Source organism: Arvicanthis niloticus, chromosome 7 (assembly GCF_011762505.2).
Source record: "Arvicanthis niloticus isolate mArvNil1 chromosome 7, mArvNil1.pat.X, whole genome shotgun sequence".
Taxonomy (NCBI): Eukaryota; Metazoa; Chordata; class Mammalia; order Rodentia; family Muridae; genus Arvicanthis; species Arvicanthis niloticus.
The window spans coordinates 52,686,474-52,710,425 of NC_047664.1; the positions used below are offsets into that span (position 1 = coordinate 52,686,474).

A 23,952-nucleotide genomic window follows, 5' to 3' on the forward strand; every position below is an offset into this window, starting at 1 on the left:
TTAATAAGTTCCAATACAACTGTCCCCACCTCATTCTATTTTCTGTATAAGACCCACTTATGACTGAGCTCATTTAATCCCAAGATAGAATGAAATGCTCATTATAAGACTCCAGAATTTATAACCTCATCTCTGAACTCTATTGGGAAATCTGTAGTCTAGAATATCCAACTGCCATCTCAAAATCTTCACTCACATACCTAAGAGATACTTTAACTCAAAGGCATCCTAAACTTAATTCCTGATTTTTCAACCCCATTCCAGATCTTCTCCTCCTCCAGTTTGTCCTCCTTATGGCAACAAACAGCACCTTTCTAGACCTTCTCTGACTCTCTGTTCTTTACCTTTCATGCTTATCTCACCAGTAGAAGAGGTCTTGAGTTTGCCTACTTCCTTCAATATCCTAGTTTATCTGCACATAACATCATCAGCTATTCATACATCCTCTGCTGCTTCTCATGCTGCCTCATCACCCATTCACAAATGGCAACCAGAGTAGTTCTTCAAAAAGAGTAAATTGTAAGCCATCACTTCTCTGCACAAAATTCTTCTATTCTTCATATGACAGGTGGAGTAAAATCCAAGTGTCCTCTTGTCTCGAGAAGCCTCTTCTTGGCTTGACTATAATCTGTATTTCCAACTCAGATTTCTCCAACTCATCCCTTATATTCCAAACTTTCCAGCTGTCCGGCCCCCACAGAAGACAGGCATTCTTTTTGAGAATCTTGGCTTTTAATGTGTCATCAGCCGGGAAAACATCTTTTCTAGGAACTTCCACAAGTGACATGATTCAGACCTCTGTTCATGAATCCCTTCTGCAGAGAATCACTTCTGTGGGCTCAAGCAGCCAGTATATTACTTCCAGACTGTCATGCTCTTTTTCTTCTTTCCGGGCAAGTATGCCTTACCTATTTGTCACTTGCTTCCTTGAGAACAATGATCTTGTCTGACTCTCAATGCTGTAGATACATATTTTCTAGACACGTCAAAGATATTCAGGTAAATATTTGCAAATCAGTGCATACATTTGGGAGAAACTTTTCCTAAATTTCCATTAGTTTCTAAGCCTTAGAAAGGCATTTTCTTGAACATTCTTCATGCTTTTAAGATTAATTGAGAAATACATTTTGGAGTCCATTCCCATTTATTCAATCAAGAAATATTTACTATGCCAAGCATTTTGCTGTACAGACAGTTAAAAATGAGACAGCAGATTTATTACCTCATGGAATAGAATGGCATGAAAATGAGTAAGAATAATTTAAACTGATATCAAACTACTAAGCGACTTAGGAACATTGCTTTGTGCAAAAGGGCTGGGGTGGGGTAGGGTAAAGAAACACAATCAGTGATGAATACCCATGGGAAGCAGCATGGGTGCTGGACCTGTGAGTCAAAGGCCAATTTCTGTAAACTTCAGTAGGGAAAGATTGCATTTCTTTCATTTCTCAATCCAGATAAGGATGCCTCCATGAAGGACAATGAGGCAGGATATTACTTTTTCTCACAGAATTACTAAAGCTTCAAAGTCAAGTTTTACTAAAGTAAAGGATGCTACTTCTAATTGCCTTGTGTAATTAAGTCTTAAACAATTCTATATCATCCTCACATAAAGTGGCATACTGAACAGCAAAAAAAAAAAAAAAAAGATGCTCTTGCTCTGCTCTCAGGCCCCACCCCACACATCTCTCACACACAAGCGTAGCCCCTGCCAACTTCCATTGAATCCTCTTCATCACTGATCACGTTTCTAAACCAGTGTTCTCATGGCTTTAGAATCACTGAAATTAATGTCTTTCTGTCCATTCTCTCCCTACACACCTCAAATGTCTCATATTTAATTCTCCATTCTCAGCCCACCGCCTCACTAGAAATATCCTTTCTGCCTGCTTCATTGTCCAAATTTTGTCATTCCTTCAAGCTCAAGAGGTTCATGCCTTCTTAGATACCTTTGTGTCTAGCCCTTCTGCCCCATTGTGATCTCACGCTAACCTGATCTCTAACAACACCCATGGTATCTGCTGGCTATGTAAAGACTTTTAGAAAGCTCCCAAACTGGGGCTTAAATGTCTGTATAGGCAACTTTTAAATAAATTCCTAACTAAATTAAGATTTTAAAAAATATGGTGATCTGTATTCCATTTCTTGTTCTCCATGGAACAATAACAATATAACAATGTTATCAGCAGAAGAAATGTCCAATTCCAACACTCTGTCAATTACCTGCAAGCAAATATTTATTCCCATAACTCCAGGAGATGGACAAAAGGACATCAAAGAGATGGACACAAAGGACATCAATGATTGGTGGCCTGCTGTCTTTACTCTGAAGATACTTTTATAAACAGACCTGCATTTTGTAAGTATCAGTAAGTCACATTTTAAGAAAATTAGTAGACATGAATGTTCTAAGAGACAAGCTAATGTTTCTAAATAAAGAAACATTGGGGTTGGGGAGGTGGCCCAGCAGGAAAAGACAGTTGTGCCACATGTGTGGAGTACCTGTAGAGGCCGGAAGAGAGCTTCAGATCCTCCACAGGTGGAGTTGCTGCCAGGCTGAGTGCTGGGCAGAGGAGTTGAGGAAGAGCGAAAAGACAAAGTCAGGTCCTCTGGAAGAAAATCAAGTGCTCCTCATTACTGACCTATCTCTCTAGTGCTATCTAAGCTTGAAAATGGACATAATCATTTCTTACTTCTATAATATTGAAGGAATTAAATTATACTAAGTCATACAACATTTCTAAGAAAAAATATTTTAAGGTATATGAAGTATGAATCAGATATTGTTTGATCGAATATGACTACAGGGTTCTCTGAGCGATGCAGGACCAATGTTTATGTGGCATTTGGTATTGCTGAAGTTCTACACCTACTATTTAGTATTAAGTCTGTCTTTACAACACCACTGAGATGTCAATATTGTTAAGCACCTCTCACATAAGAACACCATAATCCTCAGGGGATGAAGTAAAAAAAATCGAGGAAACTGCTTTAAAAATCTCAGCAGTTTTGTCTGGAGTCTGAGACTTACCTCTCATATCTTAGAAATGAGTTTGGTTTACCCAGGAGACAAACTGTAACTTCGCCCAAGCGTCCAGTTGCCACTGCTAATAAAGAAGGTAGTTTTCTATTGAATGGTTAAGAAAGGCTCAATACTTTCATAGCCTTCCCATAATATCTATGTACATATTTTCAGCAGCCACTGTGTATCAGTCACCAGGGTGAGCACTTTACAGTAGTAAATCCAGAATTCAATAATTATCATTTTAGCAAAAATCAAAGGTCATAATCTAGAAAAATAATCAAAACAATAAAAAAAACAAACAATCTTCTATATTCCTCTTTTATTGGGTTTCAAGATCTGGGTTGAACTCACTTGTATTGAATTCCCAAACTGTACACTGGACTGTTAAGTCTAATGATTACTTCTGAGAGCCTATGCTATGATTTACTATGAAACATCTAACCTTTAAAAACCTACTATTTTAAAAAATGCATATTTTGTCTATCTATACAAATTTTGTCTAAGCATAATGTAAGATATTATTAAAATAAAAGATAACAATGTTAGTTGCTGCTGTAGTGAATTGTCACAAACTTAGTGGCTAAAAACCATAGATGTATTATCATACAACTTTTCAGGTCACAAGTTTGATACTGAATTAAGATCAGCAGAAATAAAGTCCTCTCTGGGTGTGCTTTCAAATAACCCATTATCTGTCCCAGCTTTTAAGCCTACCCAGATTCTTTGCCTGTGGACTCTTCCTATGGCTACAAAGACAACATGTCTATCTCTCTCTACCTTTGCTTAGCTCAGTGGTGAGTCCATCTGTCCAGAGCAGGAAATCATCATTACCTTAAAGATTTTGTGTGATAACCAACAGTCACCTGACTATTCAGTACAACATCTTCCTACACAAACACCATCACGGTACCTCATGGGAACCTAGCTGCACATTTTTAGACCATATATGGCTATATGTGCAATGGTTTCAGAGACAAAGAATGTGGAATTCTTTGTCCTTTATTATGCCTACCACACCAAAATGGCATTCCTTCTTGAGGTAATGTTGTACCTCACCCCTAACTTTTTACAGACAAAGGGAAAATTTTAAGACAATATTTAAAGAGTAAGAACTAAAAGAAATCACCAGAACAGCAGAGGCATCCTATGAATTAGGAGTAGAGTAAAAATGCCCAGGCTGGGCGCAGGCATCCTCAGGGTCCAGGTTAGAAATTAGACATCCTATTATTACTTTCTAGTAGACTACTTGTAATGATGTAGGTAAATAATAAAGTAAAATGATTAGTTGCTATGTTTGCTATCATGTTAAATATTCAGCACACACAACTCTCTCCCTAGTTTACATGGGCAGATTAGAGTAGTCTTTATAAATATTTGGTAAAAGATTTCTTCAGAGCAGAAATAATAAAGGCTTTAGAGTCCAATGGACTTGTTTGTAAGTGCATCTTCAAATCCTGTCTGTGTAACCTGGGCTAGGCTACCTAACCTTTTTGATCATCAGTTCTGAGATCTGTGCCGTGATGTTAATTCTGACACTGAATAAGTAGAGGTAAAGACCCAGAGGATTTATGCATGAACTTTCTAAAAGACAGACTGGCACCTACTGTGCATAATACACATTAAGCCCTCCCCAAGAAATCTGCTGTTGTAAGTTGCAAATATAGTAAAAATAGCAAAAATGTGATCTTCCTTTTGGATCTTTCTTTTCTTCTCCCACTCAGTACCTGGAAGGCTGCCTAGTCCAGATTAGATATTCAAGGTATATTAGTTGAACCATGATGAATCTTACTTTCCCCTTTGTGTGTAGAGAATAAAGCTTTGGTTTGACTCAAGGGTGAATTTTATGGTCAGATTGAGCTAAGTAAGTCCCAATCTACAAAGTGCTGCCCAGAGGTTGTGGGCACTGTTGAGATGCTCCAAAGCACCCATACGTGGACTCTGCAGCTTACAAATTGTCTTGTATGTGAGCCATGGTGAATTGTTAGCATACAAAATAAATGAAACCACATAAAACTGCCCAATTTATCACATTCAGTGTAGAAGCCGCTTTAAAAAAAAAAAAAAAAAAAAAAAAAGCGCTTGGTGTCAAGTAGATGAATATCTTCCAGAAACTTTGAAACCGATTTAAATCAGGAAATACTCTGAAATCAAAGAATAAGACACCATCCCCTACACACACCATTTCATGAGCAGAAGGGTTCCATAAAAGATGCATTAAAAATTTATAGCAAGCAAATCAATACCTAATAAACTAGATAGTGTCTTCTAGCTCTGGCCTATTCACCACCCCCAAATTTAGAGAATCTGAAAGACCATGACTCCCGGAAAAATAGTAACTATTTGGAATATGCATCTCCTGGCTAAAGTTACAAATCCATCACATCCTGTTCTCTCCAAAAATAATGCTCCCTTTATTCTACAAAATGCCAATGTTATTGAGAATGAAGTCTGTCCCAAGGCCTCCATGACACAGGCCCTTCCCAAGACAATAGTTTACCACTTATTCTGTTAGCCAGTGCATAAAGACATACTAGAAAAACAACAACAAAAACAAAAGAAAAAAATCAGCCCCAGAATGACTTTCAGAGCACAAAGCCATAGTAACAAGATGCTATATGAATAATATTGGTCAGAAGAAGAAAATTACTACTCCATGAAGCTACATCTCAAAGGCACAATACCAGCATAGACAGTCTTAAAAATCAGCAATGTGTAAATTTCAAAACATACACCTCAGCTGGGTAGGGAGGTACAAACCTATAATCCCAACACTGAGACTGAGATACAGGCAGGAGAACAAGTTCCAGGACCGTCTGAGGTCCATGAGATCCCGTGTTAAGAAAAACAAAACTAAATAAAAACCCATCCATAAAACATACTACACAGCATTCATCTATAGTAAATCTACACCTGTATACAAAAGAATATTAGGTTCAACTGAAGTCGTTACACACCAAATTTATGAATGGCTGTGAGTACAGAGGAGAAAGGGTGGGAAACAGAATGACCCAGGTTATCATTGTATTTATTTTACATAAAGTCTGCAAGCAAGCATGTTCAAATATTGTTAACCAGCAATTTGGGTTAGGAAATCCCCAAGGGTTATTGTTCCTTATACTTTTCTGTATTTTTATAAGTAGTTAAAATTTAAATAGGCAATTAGTTGCAGTTGGGAACAGTGAGTTCTTTCTACATTATGTGCAAAGCACAAAAGTGATACAGGACACTGTAGCTTTTGCCTGGCCAACCCTCAAACAAAACCAGCCCTTTCCATGGGTATTTCTGAATGTATCCATCAGCAATTTCTTCTATAAGAAGTGCTACACCTTCTCCCACTCCTTACCAACAACTGTTTGAAGAAGCCCTGCCTGTACTTGCTAGGCTTCATTTTTTAGACTCATAGCCAGTCCCCTGCAGCTTGGCTGTGCCCCACTTAAATTGCTGCAACCTCCTAACTGCCAAATCTTGTCAGTTCTCATCTTACTTAACCATGCAAAGCACTTAAGGTAATTGACCAAGCACTGGAAAAGTTGCCTGCCCTTGGCATCCTCCGTACTACTCCTGTCTGCCATCCCCTCACCCCATACTCTTATCTCTGACTCCTCTGTTAGCATCCACCTCTTAGTACAGCCACATACCTTTAGTCATTACCTTTAGAAGTTCACCCTGAGCTCCATACTCTCTGCTGGTGATGCTGTCATCATGGTTTTTTGCCTGCTATCTGCTGCCTCCCAAATCAGAATTTCTAGATGCTTTGGAGACTTTAAACACAAACCTCTAACAGCTGGTTTTCCCTCTACCAGCATCTCAATTCCCATACACCCTAAAACTGTCATCTTCTATAAGATGTAAGGTTAATGCTGAACACCAGACTGTCTTAATCTTACTCCAATACTTAATGTCGCACTGATTACATTTGCTGCCCTCAAATTTGAATCCCTCAAACCAACTGCCATCTCCCCACCTTCAATACTGCTGTAATTCCTGTTTATCATTCAGTGGGTCTCCTTGTCTTCACAGGAGGCAAATTACTCTCTGTCATTTCCTCCTAAACCTAAACAATACCTTCTTTGTCTTAACACTGTTCAATAAAATATAAATTTCAGTCTAAATATCGCTGCCACAAATGTGAAATCTCGACAACATATCACCACATTCCCTTCGAGTACTGCTCTTGCACATATTATTCCACTACTACTATTCAAGAGACATGGGCCTTCATGGAACTTTCTAGAAAGAACTGGAACTTTCACACAACTTTCTCTTTAAGAGTATGAATACACTGTAGCTGTCTGCAGACACACCAGAAAGGGGCATCGGATCCCATTACAGATGTTTGTAAGCCACCATGGGGTTGCTGGGAATTGAACTCAGGACCTCAGGAAGAACAGCCAGTGCTCTTAACCACTGAGCCATCTCTCCATCCAGCTTTCACATAACTTTAAGCCTTTGCAAAGGTTGATCTTACCACCTGGACATATGATCCCTTCTCTTATCCTTGACAAATTTCAACATGTATTTTTAAGACTAAGCTGACAGTGACACCTCTACCTACAAGGTTTCTTTTGTGTCTTAAAGAGCTCTCATTATTTTCATTTCTTTGCTCATCTAGCATGTTGCATGTGTCTCTATTTTAAGTCATATGTCGTGCTAGTCATAGAGTAATTATTCTTAATTCCCTCTCTCCTGGTGGACTGAACACAGGAGTTAGGTTTTTATGCTAGTGTATTAATTGGACGATATTTGGGAGCATATTATAAGCAGGCTTTGCTCTAGGCTTATGGGATAGACATTGAACAATATGGATAATCTGAAGACCCCAGGAGTCTAAATTCCTGAGGACTGAAGTGAACAGTGATTCTGAATCATAATTTGAAGACGTTCCTTTAAATCAGTAAGGCCATTCTGAAATCAGGTCATTCTCACATGGTATGCTTTTTACATGTCACTAAAACTAATCATCTCTAAGTAGAGTCCCCCCCCCCTTTTTTTTCTTTTAACCAGGCATACAAATGTGCAATTACCATTGTAGCTCTAAATACTTAAAGCAAAGCCTCTGGGGATTAGTTCCTCTCTTGGGAAACTGTGCCACAAGCAAACCTGCAGCTGTACACTGTTGTGTGGGAGACAATGATGGCTAAAGGCTCACCCAGTCAGCAGATCTTCAAGCTACACTGCACGGATTAAAGAAGTGCAAATAACAACAGATGAATTCCCTGAGGTTGAATCAGAAAATAGCCACGTTACAACTGATCTATACCATATGTCTTAGAAGAATCAATTGGGCAGTAATACAGGTGTATCTTGTGTAATTTGGAATATTTGTAGACAGAATGATTGAAGCTTCTCTGGAATTGGAGCATCCATCATGATTAAAAGAGTGTGGAACTTGGAATGCACAAGTAGCCCAGAAACAAAACACCACAAATTACCATCTGAACAACATATATAAGAGTTGTCAATTTGGATGACCACAAGAACAGCTTCCCTGATAGCTTTCAGAAAAAGGAATAGTGAGCAATGGTATTTCAAGATAGTGTTACTTCTCTTACACCTGACATGTGCACAAGTAGGCACATGAAATGGAACTACCTGAGAATAAAGTTGTACATTGTTAATAGTTCATTGTAACTCCTCTCCACTGAATTCTAAGAATAAGAGAAACACCTGTTTATGTCACTTTATCGGTGGCCTGGCATGAACCCAAACCTTGATGTCAATCAACTGAGCATGTCTTACACATAATGTCAGACAAAATGACAAGACGAGCCAGACCAGTGCTCTTCCTAACCCTGGTATGGAAGCTATTCAGTATATGTGTACACTTGACTGTGGGAACAAAATGTTGCTACTTCTAAAATGCCTATCATGAAAAAAAAACAAGGTAGCTTCATCAATAATTATGCATACTTCTCTCTCAGTATATTCATATGATTTACAGAGAAACATAACACCCCCAGGTGTATGCCAGCATTTTAATTTATTTCTATATTTAATAATTAATTTCATATATGCATACAACATATTTTGATCATATATGCCTTCTACTCACCCCTCCAGATCCTCCTTGATCAATTTTCCCACCTTCCCCTTTCAACTACCATGGTCTTTTTCTCTTTTTTTTCTTTTGCATTGTTTTTGTTTGTGTTGGTTTTGGTTTTGGTAATCCACTGAGACTAATGAATGCTGCACATAGATACAAGGCTGTATAACCTTAAGAAACAAGGCTGTATATCCCTGAAGAAAACAGACTCTCCCTATCCCAGCATCAGTCAACTGTCCATATCAGCTGGGGTAAGCCTAATAACTACTTCTCACAATCTGGGATCTTGACTTGCTTGATCTTTTGAGGTCCTATGTAAGCAACCACAGCAACTCTGAATTAGTGGGAGTGGTGGTCCTGTCACATGTAGAAGACACTGGTTTGTCCCAGTCCTCCCAGACCTCTGGTTCGCTCCCTCTCTGTCTCTGTCTCTGTCTCTGTCTCTGTCTCTGTCTCTCTCTCTCTCTCTCTCTCTCTCTCTCTCTCACACACACACACACACAAACACACACACACGATGTTCATGTACCATTTAGAGCTGAGCCCTCCAGATTCATTTATTCTCTGCACTTTAACCAGTTGTGAATCACTGTATTAACCAAAAGAGGGAGGCTTACTGAGGAGGTGAACACTAGTCTATGGGCACAGAGATATATATTTAGAAGTTAGTTTGATGGTGTATTCAAGATACCAAGATAATAGTAATAGGCTCAACCCTGGGGCTCATGAAGTCCCAGCAATGGTTTTTTTTTTTTTTTTTTTTTTTTTTTGCAGGTTTACAACATCAAGTATGAATCCCCTCCTATGAACTTGGGCTCCAATAAAATAAAAATGTTCTTCCTTACTTCCATAACAATAATGCTGTAATTAAAACAACACACATATCTTGCTGGACTAGATTTTGCTACCAGTTGCAGGGTTCACATCTTGAAAAGACTGCTGATGACCTTTCTCTACCACCAACCTGCCTACCATGATCAGGAACTATAAAATGTAGCTAGTAAGATGGAAGCTTCCAATTACGTTCCAGCTTTATTTCTCTATGACCTATAGCCAAAGTGGTCAGTGTCTTTAAAATAAAGGAGTACTATCACGTTGTGTTGAGCAACCCAAAACAATGGCAATAACCTGCATTGTTTGGTAATCTCTGGGATCATCCTGGCCAACAACTGAAAGGGAAGCATTAACTCCTGGCAGTGGGACTTTGGTTTGACACTCTATGGCTTCTGGGAGAATAATTATACCCCTGTATAATAAAATTCCATCCAAACTCTCTTGTAGATAAAGATTTTTAGAAATCTTATAAATTTCTAGACTTACATCTAGCTTTGAGATCCTTCCCCTTGCCCCTCTTCTGTTCTTCTTTTCCATCCCCATCTCCACTTAAATCTGCCTCCTCATCCTTAAATAGGTTCTCTAATCAAACCATGACAGAAAGTGGCTGACTTTAACCTCAGATTACTGGCTATAAGTTCTAAAGAAGAGATTTAAAGTCAAACTTCAGAGTTTAATTTAGACCAGAAAAAAAGTCTATTTAAAAAAATGAAAAGAAAAGGGAGAGAGAAGATGAGATGATACAAGGACACCTGCCCCCAAAGGCAAGCTATATAGAACCATGATCCACGGTTTGCTGGTTAATACGACCACGCACTATGCCTTTTGCTAAGCATAGAAACCAAGGGCACGTGTGTTTTGCTTTTGATTATCTAGTTCTGCTGCTTCAGACCTCTGACAACTTCATATCACCTACAGGTCAAAGTCAAAGCCCATAACAAAACTCAAACTCCTAATCGTGTGCATTCTGTCTGCTTCTGCAGAATCATCTTTAGTGTCCTTCTCTCTTTCCCCCTTCCTCTCTCTGTCTCCTTCCTTCAAGTATGTTCTTTGGTTTTGTCTTATCTATCTCTAAGCATAATTCAACCATCAATTTCATTTCTACTTCTTTTAAGAGTTATTTTCTTTTCCTGAATCCAGAGCAGTTTCTTCCTTATGCCTGTCTGCTCATGTGCATATGTTTCCATGTTCATCTGCTGAAATTATAATTGCATTCATTCATACTGTTTGAAATTGCTTTTCCTAGCTGACCATTGGTGAGCAAAAAAGGTATTTGCATCAACAAAGAATCCAATACAAGTAATTTATGATGAACGTTAAACCAATAAATGTTAGGGATAAAGTTAAGTGCATAGGTCCAGAAGCTCAGAGAGCAGAAGTGTTTGTATCAGAGCTTTCTGAGTGTTTTCACATTGCATTTGATGACAGAAAGAAAATGAGGACTATCTAATAGTGCAAACTATTTGTATCTGTTTCATTAGCACATTTAAAGTCACTTTACTATCCACTTGTCAACAAATATTTGAGTGCCTCTGTGGGCCTTAGAAGTATGCCCAATCTCTTTACTCTGGGTTTCCAGAGAGATAGCAAGAAATTAATTAAACTGCATTCATTAAAGAACAATATTAAAGGAATGCATGACTTATTCTGGCAGTAAAGAGGATGGCCAGAGATCATTGCTTACAGTAATGTTATATATTCTCAACTGGTTAGTACCAGCAAGACTCTGCAAAGTGTCTCTAGGGGGTTGTATAGAGAAGCAGATCCAAGGTCAAGTAGCTAAGGCAGGGGAAGGAAAGCAGCTATGCAAATAGAGAGTTCTAGATCAAGATCATGGCTTTACAGAGAATGAGACACTTCCTTCAGAAATTCACCTGAACACTGTACTGCCAATGTTCAAACTTCCGGACACTAGTTTGCCCAACCTGCCCTGCTCATCAGTGTTTCAAATCATGTTCAAGGAGACCATGAAGGTTTTCCCTGCATTCAGACCTTCAAAAATATAGTTCCCTTAGTAGGCACAAAATTAGGCATTTGGGTTCATTCCTCTTATTCAAGATAATTTGGACATAGCTTTTTATTTGAACTTTACCATAGTTGTGTTAAAGAAACCTACAGGAAGTTTATCAGAAAACTTGTCTTTGTCTCCCTAGACTAGCCACCTGAACAGAAAGTGTTAAGTCTGAAAAGCCCAACTCAATCCTCCCTCCCTATACAGGTCGATTTGTCCCAGACAGACTCTTTTTGCTTTTCCAGGACTTGTCCAGGAAAGAGAGAAGAGAAAAAAAAAAAAAAACAAAAAACAGAGACTACTATGCAGCCAGAATGTCTTTGATACTATTGCCTTAGTCAAAATCCCTGCTGACCAGTCACTATGTGACAGTTGCAAGGTACTTACACATTTGAGCCTCAATTTACTTACAAAGAACAGTCAAAATCACCTTGATGATATCTGATTATCTTCCTACGATCGATGAAGTTAATGTAGAACTCGATACACACAGGCTCAGTGCACACAGGGTCAATATAAACAGGCTCAAATAAACATCAGAGAGAATGTGCCCACACACTCTCATTTGGGAAGGGCTAGCATCTTCCCATCATCATAGGCCTTTACTTGGGCATCCATGTTGGAGATGGCATCAGTTCAGGAGCAAAGCCTTGACACTACCACTCACTTTTTGCAGTCTCCTATACTCCAAGCACTGACCAGTCATGAATGCCAGCCACAGTGCTGCAGGAGTTTGCCATCCATGTCTTTCCATAACTCATCTTTCCTATCTAAACACTGGGGAAGTCTTAATAATCTTCCCAACTGAAGACTTTCTGCTCTTCAGGCTTTATACCAAGATAGAAGAATTTTTCCATGTTATCTTTTACCATTCTGTCATTGTTCTATGTTATCCTCCACACAAAATAATACACATTTCTTAGATGTTTTTCCTTACTCACATAGCTCAGCCTAGCCATAGTCCATGGCCCCATCAACTCTAGCCTCCACAAATTCATTCTTAGCTCCATTTAGTGATTCCTTGAAATCTCTTTAACTCTCATTAGTTGTTCAAATCCTAGCTCAAAACCCATATCCTATATAAGATTGTCCCTAAAAAAAAAAATCATCCTTCTTTCCTGGGACACTGGATATATCTCTTCCAGAGAGCAATCACCTCTCCCTCACAACTCTCTCTTTGCATATCCCACTGCCTTCAATCTTGCTGCCCCTGACCTCTGTCCACATAATAAAATACATTTTACTCATTCCAAATAATTATGGAAATGACCACCATTCACATTTATGAGATGGAACTGTTTGTGGGACACTATGCCAAGTGCTTCCCATGTTTTATTAGTTCAGTTGCTCCCCATGCATCCTGGTAGTATAGGTTCACTTTATTAATTTAAAACTGGGCACACATCTGAGTCCCCTTTTGACAGAAAATAGAGTACAAAATACATTCAAAATGATTTAAGATACATATGTATTATATATCACATGTGTATAGTATATAGGAATATGAATATACTTTTCTTTTGAAGATATAAAAAGTTTCTGAGGACAACAAGTGTGAGACAATAGAGAGATACGGAATGAAAAGCTGGATTTCATGGAGCCATCAGAGAAGTAATACTTTAATGAAGACCCAAATGAAGTCACCAAGACACCCAACAGAGGATATGGGGCAAGAATAGTCCAACCATATACAAAGCAATTAAATTCCATTGGCTTTGTGGCTTACTAAAGTCACACAGTCATAGCCAGGGTATCTGAACCCCAGTTCTGATTCTAAAGTCCTACACTTAGCCACCACATTTTCTGCCCAGCCCTGCAACAGCTTGGAATATTAGCCAGCTCTGGATTTATAAAACTCCTTTGTTCCCTTGAGTCAACAGACAGGAGCCTTCTGTGTCAGGCACTGACCTCCGTAATACTTCTTCAATTTCTTTCCAGACTCTGAAGTACTCCCTGTCTGCACATGCAGCTCCCTCACTTTCTCTTCGGAGCTCTAACACTCCGTGCTCTCTGCTATCCACTCTCACGACTGCAATCCTAATTACCTCCCTATAACTGCATCTCTAATCTGGGCTCTACATGTAACTTGGTGCCCAGGATTTGTGGATCATGACTATCCTTCATTTACTTCTGTTTTCCTAATGCTCATCACATTAGGATGTGATGGATGCCTAACTGTGGGCTTCTCTGAAGACAGATTAACCCTGAGCTCCACATTCCCAACTGTCTTTGGGGAGTATGACGTGGATATTTCCCCTGGGACCCATTATTTTTCTTTGAAATCCATCCCTTTTCCTGTGGTGCTTGTTGCTCATCAGACCACAGTGTGTCTCCAATGCTTGCCTTTCCAGCAACCTACTTTCCCATTCCCACTACCTTTAGCCCTTTGTTTCTCTTGCTTAGACTAATGCAACAGTCACCTAATGACATCATTATTAAGGATGCATCCTACCCAGCTATGTGAAATTAATGTTCTACATTCTGTCACTTTGTGAAATTCAACTGGCTCCCTATCATCTGCAGAATAAAATCTCCAGTTATTGTAGCAGCCCGAAAAGCCCCGTGCCTACTGGCACTTTGATGTCCCACAAGTCCATAAATTTTGTAGATCAAATCAGCACCATTTTCTTTCAAATATTTCTCATCTGTATAAATTTAGGCAACCCCTGACTTCCTGAAGCCAGAAATCTAAATGCTTAGTCTCTGGGTCTTCCTTTATCATTGGTCCCTTTAGCAAGCTATCAGTTGACACCTGCAAATCCTATTGACCTTATATTCTGTTTATCTCATGTATACTCTATTCTTCAACCCCTGGACAATGATCTACCATGTCCTTCAGATTCCATACCTGCATATGTTATCATGGCAGGTTTCTTTGCCTGCTGCTTTACCCTCACTCATTTGTCTGCCACATCACCGCAGTTATGTTGCTGGTGTGGAAATAGGATCATCGTGATTGAACTTCACCAAGGTTCCTCAGCAACATCATGCACCGACTCCTGTACTGTCTCATCTTACTGCTCCATTCAATCTCAAATCTTCAGGCATCAGGAAGAAATCACAGTCCCCAGACTGCACAACCCTTGGCTCAGTCTTAGCCTCATGATTACTATAACCTAAAATATTTATTATCCCATATGCTACCTTACCCAGAAAACCTCAGCTACCTCCCTCAGGTGTCTTTCTAATCTAATCTAGGTGTCTTTCTTTAACCCTGTCTGACCTGCAGGATATGACTCAGGGCTTTCTCCAAATTCCTCTATGCATGGATCTATCACAGGGCTTTCTGTATTTCTATCACATGTGACTATTTCTACAAGAAAGTTTAAGGTTCTAAGGGGGATATTTTAAACCTCTGCCCTCTGGTACTGTGAATGACACTTGGCAAAAAAAAGGACAGCATGTTTGATGAAAAAAAAATGACTGACATATTTAGGGATACCCTTATATATAACGATTTTAGTGTGTTGTTTATTGCTACTGTTTTGTGTACAGTCTGGGTAGTGTTATATGTGACTCTATGTGGCTAGTATCACTTAGTAATAAATCATGCGATTATAATACTTTGGCTGTTTGCTTCATCTGCTCAGCATTTTACAAAAGCTATTGATAGGATAGTTGCTAATGACAACCTTCATTGAAGAAAGGCAACTGTATCCTAGGATGATATTTAACTCTTATCTTTGAAGATGAGGTAAACTAGCATGCTTTGTATAATTAATACACAATGCAGGCAAAGTACAATTTTAAGAATACACCAGGAACAAGTGACTTAAAACTTTAGTTCTATATTGCAAACTGCAACATTGCCTTTCTCTAGTCTCAAACATTTATTACCACAGTGTCTCTTGTCTAATGCGTGATGGGTAATTGAGTGTTAAATGAATGATGGTTGAATCGCATCTTCAAAAATATTCCTAAAACTGCCAGAAAATAAATCATCGAAGGCTGAGGTCACACTTGTCACTGTTGGGTCCTACAATTCTATTCTGATGATATTCATAAAAACTCACTATCTCTTGATTAGGGATTCAGAAATAAATAGAGCTGTGCTTAAAATTGTAATAGTTCTAACAATTAATTTCCACACTTCAATCTGCTCACTGCAATGATTGTAGATTTTTTTTGTCAGTGTTTACTCAGAGCGATGAACAATTATGTTGCAAGTATTTGTTTATTTTTGAATGACTAATTCCCATTTGGTAACTACATTTACAACTTTAATTTCGCTAGGAGAGTTTCTGTGAATTAGCAGCAGATTGTATCCTTCAGATATATCAGAAGCACCGGTAGTTTCTACCTCCCAGCTTCAGAGTTAGAGAGGTGGTCCACTGAAAACCATCTTACTGACTGTGCATTCACGGAAATTGGAATTTATTTTCTACCTCCTGTGTGGAGGAGTTCTTCATTCTATGTCTTTCAATACTGGAATTGGGCTGTGGGCTTTTGCTGTTGCTTTATTTATTTTTTTTTTTTTTCTGTTTCCCAACACCTGATTCTGAACTCTCCTCTTCCAATATTTCCCTCCTTGCAGCCATCAAGTGAAGAAAAATGCGCTTGTGCTTCAGAAGTGAAGAACAGCTATGAGGGAAAAGTTATGAAGAGTTACAAGCCTGTAACAGAGCACAGCTACAGAGCACACTGCAGCAAGAAGAGCCCAGGCTTGAATTACAGGGAGTTTGTGGAGATGAACGAAGTGCAGCAAGTGGTTTTGGAATTCTTGTAAGAGACAGTTGATTTTTCACAAGCACTCGCAGAACTTGATAAGGTATAATAGTGTTCTAATGATAAATGATTGATTCTACGAAATTAGCTTTAAAATTATGGGGCTGCTGAATTTAATTTAGAAATCCCTTATACTGGTTTGAAATGCCTCTGCTTTTGCTAGAACATTATTTAAACTGGCAATAAGAGAAATGAGCATCCTCAATCCCTGTATCACTTTCGTTAAACAGAAGTTATTACTCATTTTATATTCTCCAAGCACCCAAGTCATATTTGCTTTATGAAGAAAGTATGTTGTTTCATATACTCCTTGCACTAGAGAAAATGTCTCAAAATTTAAATAGCAGGATCTTTAATGTAATTAAGTGGTAGACAAAAAAAGTTATATTTGAAAAAAACAGAGGCAGGAAGAAACTAACAACAGAACAAGCATAAACTTTTGAGGTCATTTTTTTTTTTTTTTTAGCTTATCTATAAGGCCCCAAAGGGTGAAGGGCCAAGTGTACTGTCACTGGATGTTTCCACTTGTACAGAAACGGCTTCCTTCCTACAGGAAGTCATCTCACTTTTAAACATGTAACTTACTTTATCCTTAGCTCCATCATGGGAATGGGTATTTTAAAAGGTAAGTGAATAGTCATCTCTTCCCCTATTCCAGTGTGAATACCCTGAGCATATCTAGCAACTAATTTTGGATAAACAGTAGGATCTCTGAAGGCAAAATCTGTCTTGTAAAACTAATGCTGGGTAGTTGCTTTGCAAATATTTGAGGAATGAATCTCATTTGATCATCACAAGATGTGTCTATAAGGCCCTACTAAATATCACCTTCACTACTGTATACAGAAAAAAAAATTAAAGACAGAGTGGCATTGAATCCAATAGCTATTTTATCTGACACCAGTTTCTTAAATTAATCAGAATTTCTCTAAGTCAGTGAGCTCTCCAACATCACTTGTTTATGGAGCAGTAGCTGAGAGAGGGTTTTCTTACAGATGTCTATTGGTCAGTACCACGTTGTGGTGTTTGATAAGTTTCCTTAGATACAAAACAAAGAAGACTAGTGCACCACTTTGTTCCACAATAGAGTAGGTTGGAGTACAAGGACAGGTCTACCTTAGGGACTTGCCATACCGTTAGAAGGCTGTTCATTCAACATATGTCCAGAGCACTTACCAGACATAAAACATAGAGAAAGATATGGAGTAGAACTGTTCTGGAGTAATTTCTCATTCTGTCCAAGTATAAACTCATTCATGTCTAAAATTTTAAAACCCAATATGAAATCCCTGAAAGCATTCTGCAATGTTGATAGGTTTAATATCTGAATGTGCTATATTCACACAATATTACCATAAAACTTATGTAGTCACTTGACAGGCATGTATTTTTTTATGAAAAAAACTGATTTGGAGATATTCTTAGGGACATCATGACATGTATAACATCATAAAAAAAAAACAATTTGGGGATATTCTTAGGGCACACAATGTATTTTACTGCAAAAAAAGACACGGTGGGGAATAATATGAAAACTGTAGTAGTAATTGTATCATTAAAATCTTATTTTAAACCCCATTTAGACTTCAATAATACCATTGTTAAATAAACTGCATCACTCAAAGCTATTTTAAACTATTAATGCACATTGACATCTGAAGATAAAAGTCTATTTTCTTCTCAAGTCATTGTTTAAAAGCCTATAAAAATGCCAGTTCTCATTTCCTAATGATTTTTTATTCGCTGTTCATGAACAGATGGCACCTAAAACAAGAGAGGACCTTTTCTTAAGCCAATACAAATTCGAGGTAATCCAGAAGTTACAAATTGTTGACATGTTTTGACTGTTCATTTTACCTAAATAAATAATTGGAGTAGAATAAGCACAGAACTGACTTCTCAAAGGTTAATAATGTGCCCTGAAGGTATTTAAAGTGACAGTGTGTTCCTGCGATCCAGATATTCATCCACACTGGGTGCATTCACCCTGGAATAAAAATCAGCCTTCAACATGGCTATGGCAGCCACATGCACATATATGCAGAATTCTGTACTTATATCCCTGACCAAATGGCTCTTTACAATGTCAGGGAGCATAGGGAACTATTGTGTTTAAACATGGACTTTATACTTACTTGGTTCTCTAATACTGTGTATGCATTTGCATACAGATAGGCCATAGAAAAGTGGCTTGGCAAGAAAAGAGATAGATACGGCCACTGGTCTAAACTTTATCTGTTTTCAGCTTTCCCTCCTGACACAGCCTGATTCTCTCTGTGAATGCTGATATGAGAGAAAAGGAAGCAACGAATTAGATGTGTGTGTGCTGAATGAGATCCCAGTGGTTTGATATTCCCATTCCCTTCTATGGCTACTGATGCAATGGGAAGTACTTTCATTGGGTGAGCTTAATAACAAAGATAACAGTAATAACAGCACTCATGGTAGTACAGATGCATAGAAAAGGACATCTTAAATAACAAACTCAGGAGTAACCAAAGTCATGTTACAGAGTGAATACTTAACTAATTTTGCACTGTCTCATTAATTTTGGGCAGGGACTAGAAGGGGTAGCAACTGCTTCCAGGAAGTCCACTTGACTACTGACCCTGGAAGTCATAGATCTGGAAGATATTGGTAATGAAGGAGAATCACACTAACCATATTCCTTCAAACACAGCAAATACCTATTCAAGCCTTCTCCACAAGAGATCTACACTCACCTAGCCATGAGGGCACAGATGCTGAGAAAAGTCAGATCTGATGCCATATTTCTCAGTTTGAATACATTATCCTTCAAATAAAGAGGACAAGAAAGTAAAGAATGTCACTTCCTAAAGAGAGTTTAACAACCTACTAAACATAAATTGAAGTTCAAGCCCTTCCACATCTATCATTGTGCAACAAGATTTAAATTCAATACATGTCTTTTAGGCATTTACTAGTTTGTGAAGCATCATAATTAACTAGTAGAAAAAGCATTAGTAACTTGTGCAGGGAATATGATACTGAAGAATTACACTTAATATCTACAAATAATAAAAGCAAAATGAAAGAATGATTCATAGTTGGGGAACAGGGACAAAGCAATGGAATAGCACAAGGAGGACACTGTGTTTGACATGGATCTGGTTAGATATGCAGACAATCAACCACTAAGCAACAGAAGTTCAGGAAGTTAATCCTAAGCAGTGGGGAAACACAAAGTATGTTTGGGAACTAGGGGAACATCCAGTTCAGTTCTGTCAAAGCACAGACTGGCAGGATGGTAGAACTATGGACTATTGAAAAGCAATATTATCCAGGTAAAGAATACAAGCAAGGATGAGGAAAACAATACAAGGAAGAACGATCTTGTGTTGGCCAGAAATATATTTTCAAAACAAACCAACCACTATTCTGCTCTAAACTTTTTCAGAAATCTTGCACCTGAATTTTACCTTGCATGGCTCATTAGTGTCCAAAGCAGCTATGACCTTATTTTTATGAATGAGGAGGTAATCATTGACCAGGAAAAAAAGAAGTATACTATAGAAAGGAAAAAAAGAAAAAAAAACAAAAATCCCCCCCCAAACGGACATCTCTGAATTGTAATACTAGAGAATATTTATTGGATACCCCCTTTCATCAGTGTGACATAAAAAAAGTAGAATGTGTTACAAAATGAAAGGGTTTTCCAGGGTTCAGCATAAATAGATTTTTTTTCTATTACTCATAAGAAATTGCTAATTTGACTTTTCTTGAACCTTAATAAACACAAAACTCTAAGTGAAGCCACAATACATTCATCAAGTTATGATTCAAAATTCCAGCAATTTTTCAAGCTACTATTGAAACATATATTTCTCCCCCACACTTTTATTGTAAATTACACCATATAACATCTGCCACCCCTAAGTTAGATGGCACAAATTAAGGACACCGCTTTTTTTTCTCTGACCTTCTTTCTGATTCTTTTAAATATATGATTGAATTCTTTCTCTGTCTCTTTCCCTTTCTGTCTCTTTTTGTCTATCTGTCTGTCTCTCCCTCCACCAATCCATACTTCCCTCCCCCATATCTCCTTCCGCTACACACCACAAACCTACACATATAGTAAAATTATGTTAGATTTTACAATAGGGTATCAAGCTAATGGGACTAGACCATTGAAAGAAAAATACATTGGGTGGGTAAGCTTTGAGTATAACAGAGTCTAATGAGTGTCAGAGCCATTCTAAGTTTAGTGTGCCCTACATTATCAGTAGTCGGTGGTCTGAGCATTCACACTATTAACCGAAAGGACCTGGAAGGTGATATATGTATGCACACTAAATGCTTTCATAGATTGAAAAGTGAACAGGATGGAGGTTTAAGCAACAGAATTAAACTCTCCTGCCACCATTTTTGGGGTTCCTCCACTATTTTACACAACAAGGGAGAAAGTGTCTTTCTTCAGTTTGGCCTCCAAATAAAGCCATAATTCACATGTATGCACATGAAAGAGAGGGGAGGGGGGATGACAGAGAGGGAAAGAGAGATCTCCAATTTTCATTTTTCCCCTCTTCCTGGCTTTTTCTATCAGATCATTCTGTTAGCATTTGATTGGATCACTTAATAATTCTCTAGTCCACAAGTGTACAATCAGGATTAAACCATCAATCTCTACTTACTGAAGAGAGAATAAGAGGTTGAGGCTATTCTTTTACATCAAAACCTAAATCCTTTAAAATGGACAATCATCTAGTTTTCTCTCTGATGATTACAAATCAGAGCACAGGTAACCAAACTTCTAAATCATGTTCTGTCATCTCTTATATTTCCTTTAGAACAAGAGCAACAAGAACAAAAGCAAGGTTCTCAATTGTCTTTTTTTTTCCCCTCTTTCGTCTTCTCATCACACATTAATTACCTAAAACTGCATGAAACTAAAGAAAAAAGTGTTACACTTTTCACTTCCAGTGTCATCCTAGCCAAGATGCAAGCAGCATCTTTCTATTCTCTAAGAAATCCTTACAAGCTGACACTCAAGACAATATTACATTTTCTATTTTTAATAATTTGTTTCATACTCTTCAGGCATGACATCATTTGTGTTTCTTGTTTACAGAAGTTCCACCGGCCATGGCTCTGGACAGAGAGTTGCTTGTAAATTCATTTCCCATCTCACTGATTGGGCCCCAGTAAAGAGCTGTTTCTACTGAGTAGGCAAATATTCTAAGCCACCAACTCCAGAGACTGTGTCTCCACAGCCTGTCCCAGAGCTGAGTTCATTTCCACCCTCCTGAGCCTTGGGCACGCAGGCTCTCCTACAGGAGACTGAGCTGAACACCGATATCCACAACAGACGGAACTGCAGAGACAGGACCCTGTGCATTCAACCTTTCACCTTCCTCTTACACTGAAGGAGTCATTCTAACAATAAATAAATAAATAACAAAGGAGAAATTTCAGTCTCTTAAATATTACACATACCTTTCATAGCCTATCCGAAGTGTACTGGGTCATTAAAAAGTAGGCAACTGCTAGCTACTCTGAGACAATACCATCAGAGGTAAACGTTGAGATGCCAGTGGTAGTGGTCATGTTAGCATTCAAGAGTTCACGAAGAACTAAGACTTTAAAATTTCACACTCAAATGAGACTAGTACCCTCCTAGTTAGAGCAAGCCTAACTATCAGAGGAAAAGTACCAGCAAATGTTCATGTCTTATAACAATGTATTTCAGAGTAATGCTGGACTCAGTTGTTCAGGTGGATCAGTTTCCACAAGTAATAAAGAAGCTGCATTTAAAAATCTACTTTCTTACAACTTTATCTCTCTCGAGGCCACATTTCTGACCCTGTAAAGCCAAATGATGCGTGACTCCGTAGCTTATATAATCTTCCTCGCTCACATTCTCCACAACCTTGATTCTATTTAGGGTCCTCTTAAAAAGAAAAAAAAAAAATCTGTACACAGGAAAGCCATCTAAAAACAAACTGATGGAACCCAAGATGCTGTGTCGGGAGGACACCAGTTCTGCCTTCGAGTCCCACGCTAAATTAGAAAACAGTTTTTATCACCTATCACCGCATATTTTCCTGTGAGACAGACTCTATGCACAGTGCCCAGTACCTTTTCAAGGCTGGAGTATATAAAAATTATTTCCAAGTGTCACTGAGGAACATTTTCTCCAAACACACTAAATTGAAGGGATCTATAGAACAAGACAAGCGAGCTTGCAAAAGGCTCTGATGTGGGCACCATCCCATCTGTGTATTAACCAGATGATCAAGACAGAGTTCTAGTGAAGTGTTTGGGAGCATCAAGGAAGTGTGGAGGGGGTGGATCAACACCATTTTGACTCATTTATCCCCAGGTGTTAGGAGACGGAAGTGTGCTTGTGAATGGCATCTGGTAAAAGCAAAATACAACCTCAGAAATTTTCAGGGAAGGCAAAAAGTACGCTCCGGATCGCGGCGGACCCTACCACTAGCGAGTTTCAAACACACTTCAAGCATTTTTTTTCTTTCCCTCCTAGACCCTGCCATGCACCCCCATCCCTTGGCTCTCCCATGTCCCCACACCCACCTCCCTTTCCCAATCCCGCCTGGGTCCTCACTCTCTCTCTCATGCAGCGATGGCAACAAGCGTCCCCCCCCCCCACACACACACACCCAGCGTGGAAGGGGCATAGGATCACAGCGAGGGAAGGACAGTACCAGCGGGGCGCCCGCTCGCAAGCCCATCGCATCCTACCGCCTGTGGAGCTCGCCTCCTCCAGCTGAGCGGAGATGCTTTCCACCCTTCTCACGTTCATCTTTGGGGAAGCTGAATGCCGGAGCGACACTCTTAGACTCCACTGACCCAGGGGCGTCTGGAGATAGGTCCGCCACCGGAGCGCACAGCCGCTCTGTCCTGGGCGACCAAGGCGCTGAGAGCTGGAGGCGGCGGCAGCGGCGGCGGGCAGGGCGCGCGGAGCCGCTGCAGGTGCAGGCGGAGGCCGGCGGGGGGCGCCGGGGGCGCTGTGCCACTCTGGGTGGCAGGGCTACGCGGGTGGTGGGGGCCAGAACACCAGCCGCTGAGAAGGCGAGGCGCTGTACCTCCAGACAGAGCGAGGCGCCCCCCGCCCCTGGCAAGCTTGCACCTCCTCTGCCACCTGCTGCCAAGTCACTAAAGGAGAAAGTGAAGGAGGCTATAGCAGTGCCTCAGGTGACAACAGTCACACCAAAAAAAAAAAGAGACCTGAAGCGGCTTAAGGCTAAACGGGGCACCTTTTGAGATTTTTCCAATGGGTATTTGAGGGTCCACTGGGACCCCTTGCTGCTTCACATAGGCTGGCTCAAGAAGTCT

General features: G+C 39.3%; 1 protein-coding gene across 2 annotated transcripts in view; it reads right to left on the reverse strand.

The window, feature by feature from the left end:
• The window catches only part of Kcnip4 (potassium voltage-gated channel interacting protein 4), a 1,049,546-nt gene extending 1,025,973 nt beyond the window's left edge, over positions 1-23,573 (reverse strand). The window contains exon 1 of one of the 2 annotated variants that reach the window (XM_034508323.2): positions 23,359-23,573. In XM_034508323.2, the coding sequence (XP_034364214.1) occupies positions 23,359-23,419 (61 nt within the window). In that variant the 5' untranslated portion in view covers positions 23,420-23,573. The remainder of the gene's footprint in view (positions 1-23,358) is intronic. The other variant, XM_034508320.2, reaches the window with a different exon arrangement.
• Positions 23,574-23,952: the final 379 nt, after the last annotated feature.